Source organism: Canis aureus, chromosome 25 (genome assembly GCF_053574225.1).
Source record: "Canis aureus isolate CA01 chromosome 25, VMU_Caureus_v.1.0, whole genome shotgun sequence".
NCBI lineage: Eukaryota > Metazoa > Chordata > Mammalia > Carnivora > Canidae > Canis > Canis aureus.
The window spans coordinates 17826648-17831819 of record NC_135635.1 but is presented as its reverse complement, the minus strand read 5'-3'; the positions used below and the strand labels follow the sequence as shown (position 1 = coordinate 17831819).

Genomic DNA, 5172 nt, shown 5'->3' with positions numbered 1-5172 from the left:
GCTCCATCATTAGTTAATGTGTTAATTAGCATACTAAATATCACTGAGGTAATTTCACTCATAATTAGGATTGAAAAGTTTCAACACTAGATTTATAGAGTCAAAGGGACTCCAGTCACTTCAAAAATAACATTAAAAATTGCAAAAACGGTCATTGCACATCTCTTCAACCATCTGGATACGTTTTCTAAAATGCAAACAGGCCAAAGGAGTACACTTATGTCTTAATGTAATTTACCCTTATGTAACCAATGACATAGATACACTTAGAATAAATTAGTGCATAGTTTAACCCCTAAAATACAGTGTAAAATTTGTACAAGACTCAACTACTTATCCTATACATGTTTATTCTAAGTATCAAGGATGATTACATACCTACTGGGCTACCTGGAGTAGTTGAAGGCGGTTGTGACGATGGAATTGCACTTGAAGGTTTGTCAAAATCCAGAATAGATTCCTAAAGACAAAACTAAATCATGACTAGAAACAATTATTCATTTTAAAGCTATTAACATTATTCATGATGCTATCCATAGCTATTAGCTATAAGAATCTAGCTAATAGGGATCCCTGGGTGGCGCAGCGGTTTGGCGCCTGCCTTTGGCCCAGGGCGCGATCCTGGAGACCCAGGATCGAATCCCACGTCGGGCTCCCGGTGCATGGAGCCTGCTTCTCCCTCTGCCTGTGTCTCTGCCTCATTCTCTCTCTCTATGACTATCACAAATAAAAATTAAAAAAAAAAGAATCTAGCTAATAACTATCACAATATATTACAATTTAGTCTTAAGAGATAAAAAGTTAAAAATAAAATCTAAAGTAACTGTCAATCCTTAGAATTATTTCACATATTTGTAAGGCTTACCTTGGGGGAAAAAACTAAACACCTGACTTGAGGTCTTAAGCATACACATTAATCCTGTAACCTTGGGATGCCTGGGTAGCTCAGCAGTTGAGCACCTCCCTTTGGCTACAGGTGTGATCCTGGAGTCCTGGGTTCCAGTCCCACATCAGGCTCCCTGCATGGAGCTTGCCTCTCTCTGCCTATGTCTCTGCCTCTCTGTGTGTCTTTCATGAATAAATAAATGTTTTAAAATCCTGTATTTTCACTTTTATTATGCCCAAGCCATGAGGGTTTTAATTATCTCAACCACTAAACTGGCTCATGCTATTATTAAACCTTTCCTAAAGAGCAACCATTCTCTTCTCCCATCTGCCTATCTTGGTTCTCCTAGAAATGTTTCCAGCCTTTTGAATACTTAAGCTACACTCTAGTTAGAGTACGCTTGTACAGTTTAGTTCTTTCATTTATCTTAACGGGGTAAGGAACTCCCTCATTTTAGAAGAGGGTTACAAGCTAAATAACTTCCCACAGATTTTACAGCTAGTAAACAGCAAAATTGGGATTTAAATAAATGCAGGTCTGAAAATAAAGAAGAAATGCAGGTCTATTCCCAAAGTATAAGATCTTTTTATTTACACAAAAATATTTGTCTACTTCCTCAGTAGGATCATACTATTCTGAAGTTTTGTAAGACTATGACAATTTTGCACTTCATTAATGCCATAACACTACAATCTTCTACAACTACAACATCAATTCCTTGAAGGCAGTAATTGTCTTGCAATTTTCTAGACACAATAGCACCTACCAGCATACCAAGCAGAGTAGATTCTCACAGTGGAAACTAGCCATGATCTACAGCAGAAATTATATTCAAGCACTAATAGTTTTTACATGTTTAATTCATTTTATTTCAAATTTAGCAAGAACCATCATTCTCATTTTTTCAAAAGAGAGGCAGAAAGTGAAGTAACATCCCTAAACTATAAAAGCTAGGAAGCGGCAGAGCCAGATTCACTTGCATTCTGAACACCAGAATCTATGCTCTTAACAATGTCATCATAATGCTTCAGATCAGAAGCTAACAGCCCCAGGAATATCATTCAAGATTCATTGAAGAACGACTCATACTTGCATAAAGTTACAAGTTCCTTGAATCTGGGTCATCAGATCCTGCAGTTTTTCTTTCCTCAATACTGGATCCTTTGGAAGAGTCGAGGAAGAACCTACAGGCTGATGCATAGGCTTAGGCACCTACAAAATAAACCCATAACGTGTAAGAGCGAAACTCACACTGAACAGCCTAATTCAAGAAACTCATCTTAGCTACATCTTAATAAAATCGAAACACTTAGCAAAGCCCATTTATCAGATTCATCTCAGGTAAAGAATTTCCACATAAATGCATTTTCTTAATAAAGTTTAAAGCACTCTTCTCCCCTTCAGAACATCTTAAAATATTTCTAAAATATCCTTTTTAATGGGAATACCCAGAATAACTGAACTTCTTTGATAAAAGTTTTTTCATTGCACACAATCAGCTTATGTCCTTTATATTAAGATGCCACTAGCTGTAAGACACATAAATGATTTCTGAGAAAAAATTACTACCACCATTCTCATTTTTAAATGTCTGATCTCAGACATTTAACATTAAGATGTAAAAATGTATACATATATATCCTAAAATTGATGAAATACACTACATTTTGTCATCAAGTAAGTTTACTTTGGGGGGGCTACTAATGTTTATGCAGTGGTTAGCCTTCATGTTAAATCGCTTATGAATTCCATATACCCTGAATTAAAAACCTACTGCTCATATAGTTAACTCCTTACAGCTGTTGGTGTGCCTCGCCTACCAGCAACTCTTCTCGACTTTCCAATTCACTGGGAAAGTCACAAAGCTAAGCTGGTCAAGAGTGTCATAAAACCAGTTAGTAGACCCTAAGTGAATATATGAAAGGAGAAAAGCAGGAACTTCAGTGATTAATTTCATGTTATCTAGTCTTTTAGCTCTGAACTTGATTTTGCCCTTGACTGTACTTAGGCAGCTAAGATTGCAAGACAGATAGTGTATTATACAGGAAAGCATCCTCTCAGTCACTGAAAGGCCCTGCAGTTTCAGTATAATACTGTCTATACCATCAAAGCAAATTAAATGAGTTTTGGCCTTTCCAATCAGCACTCTTGATTTTAAATACTATTCAACAAAGAGCACACTCCTCTGGTATAGTAAAGGCTCACCACTGCTAAACCTAATGGAATTTTAAATTGGGTTTTTAAAAGCAGCCTTACTGAAATATCAAATTGGGTTTTTAAAATAAGTTTCTCAAAATAGTTGTCATTACAATTACTGCTATGTGATATCTGGTTAATGAAATAAAGCTATCAATCTTCTACAGGGTGAGAAAAGTTTTAAAATCGATATTAGCACTTGAAGAGGAAGAAAGGCTAGCAAAAGCAGACAACTCTAAAATTCTCTTCCCATGAGGTAGGACTGAGGTAGAGATTATTTATAAAATGCAATGCTTTGATTTTTCCAAGCAAATGTTTTTCATTCTGTTAGAGGGCCAAAGATTTATCAGAAAAACTCTGGCTAAAATGGCATTGAAGTATGGGGAAGACTACCAGACAGAGATAGACAACACTGGGAAGATAAGTTTCCGGAATGCCTGGGAGGCTCAGCAGTCTGCCTTCAATTCAGCTCAGGGTGTGATCCCAGGATCGAGTACCACATCAGGCTCCCTGAATGGAGCCTGCTTCTCCCTCTGCCTATGTCTCTCTCTGCCTCTCTCTCTCTCTCTGGATCCTATCAAACTTTCTAGAATATCTGCAACCAACATGTACCTTCTTCAACAATAGTACAGGCTAATCTGAGTGATTATAAATGAGTGAAAGAGAAACAAGAAAATATAGAAAAATGTAACTTCTGTCAGAAAAAGTCATCTTGGGATGCCTGGGTGGCTCAGCAGTTGAGCATCTGCCTTTGGCTCGGGTCCTGATCCTGGGATCTGGGATCGAGTCCCACATTGGGCTCCTTGGGGGGGGGGGGGGGGGCTGCTTCTCCCTCTGCCTATGTCTCTGCCTCTCTCTTATTAATAAATAAAATATTTTTTAAAAAAAAAGAGTCACCTGTGTGCCAGGTCGAAGACAATGAGTGACTTACAGTAAAACAAGCCCCTCAAAAAAAAAAAAAAAAAAAACACACCCCTCATTCTATGAAATACATTTAGACTTCTCACTTGTTCATATTATGGTCTTGTCTGAACTATCCATTATTTTCACATCGTGCCATGTCATTAAAATTTTGGCATTCAAACAATATTTTCTAACTGGAAATTTCATCTCAGGTTAGGCTCAAAACAGACTAGGTCTACTCCCAATTTTCTTACGCATTAGAGTTAAGTGAAACATTTTACACATTAATTTAACATGGTTTTGTAGAATTTAAGAGGACTAAATAATTAAAAAAAAGAAGACTAAAGAATTATTACCCCAAGTCCTTATTAATGCCTACACTGACCAAAGTAGACTGGTACAAACTCACATCTTTGGGTTCTGTATTAAACTTCCTGGGCAGAAGCTGGTCATTTGGTATGAGGCTTGCTGGAGCTACCCCCCAGGACTTTGGAGAAATCTGTGACTGTGGTGTTAAAGGGTGTTTTTGACTCTCAACATTGTTTTCCCAGGATTTTGGAGTCTCTGGCTGTCTTGAATCCTGGTCTTCACACATGGGAGTGGTCCATGACTTGGTGATGTCCTGTTCATTCTGCACAGAAGGTGTCCAAGACTTTGGAGATTGCTTCTTTGGATCCTGTTCTTTCTGCAGCTGAACTGGCCAAGGCTTTGGTGTCTCCTGCTTCTTCTGTTCTTCTTGAATATATCCTGTTTTGGATTTTGGAGTTTCTTGCTTCCACTGGCTAGAAGCTGGCTTGGGTTTAGATACATCCTGCTTCTTCTGCTCTTCCTGGAGAGTGGACCTGAGTTTTGGATCCTGTTTCCTCTGTTCTAAGGAAACCACAGGCTTTGATACCTCCTGGTGCTTAACAGAAGGCTCCCAGGACTTGAAGGATTCCTGCTTCTTCTCCTGACCATCTGGTTCAGTAAGCATATCCCAACATTTGGGGAGATTTGGTTTTCTAGCATAATCTGCTTCCCAAGATTGCTCTTCATCTTGTTTGCTTGAATAATCTACTTCTGTCATGTAGCGTCTGTTAAGAAACTAGACCAGAGGAAAAAAACATGCTTGAGTCACAAAATCTGTAAAAGACCTCAAGGGGAACACTAAACTCTTAGTATTCCTACGTCCCCTAGTCTGAGTCACT

General features: G+C 38.2%; 1 protein-coding gene across 8 annotated transcripts in view; it reads right to left on the bottom strand.

The window, feature by feature from the left end:
• The window catches only part of CAPRIN2 (caprin family member 2), a 43630-nt gene that overhangs the window by 15844 nt on the left and 22614 nt on the right, over positions 1–5172 (bottom strand). For all 8 annotated transcript variants that reach the window (XM_077870569.1, XM_077870564.1, XM_077870565.1 and 5 more), the window contains 3 exons: positions 4395–5069; positions 1976–2098; positions 379–460 (listed from right to left, as the gene is read on the bottom strand). In XM_077870569.1, coding sequence (XP_077726695.1) covers positions 379–460; positions 1976–2098; positions 4395–5069 — 880 coding nt within the window. The remainder of the gene's footprint in view (positions 1–378; positions 461–1975; positions 2099–4394; positions 5070–5172) is intronic.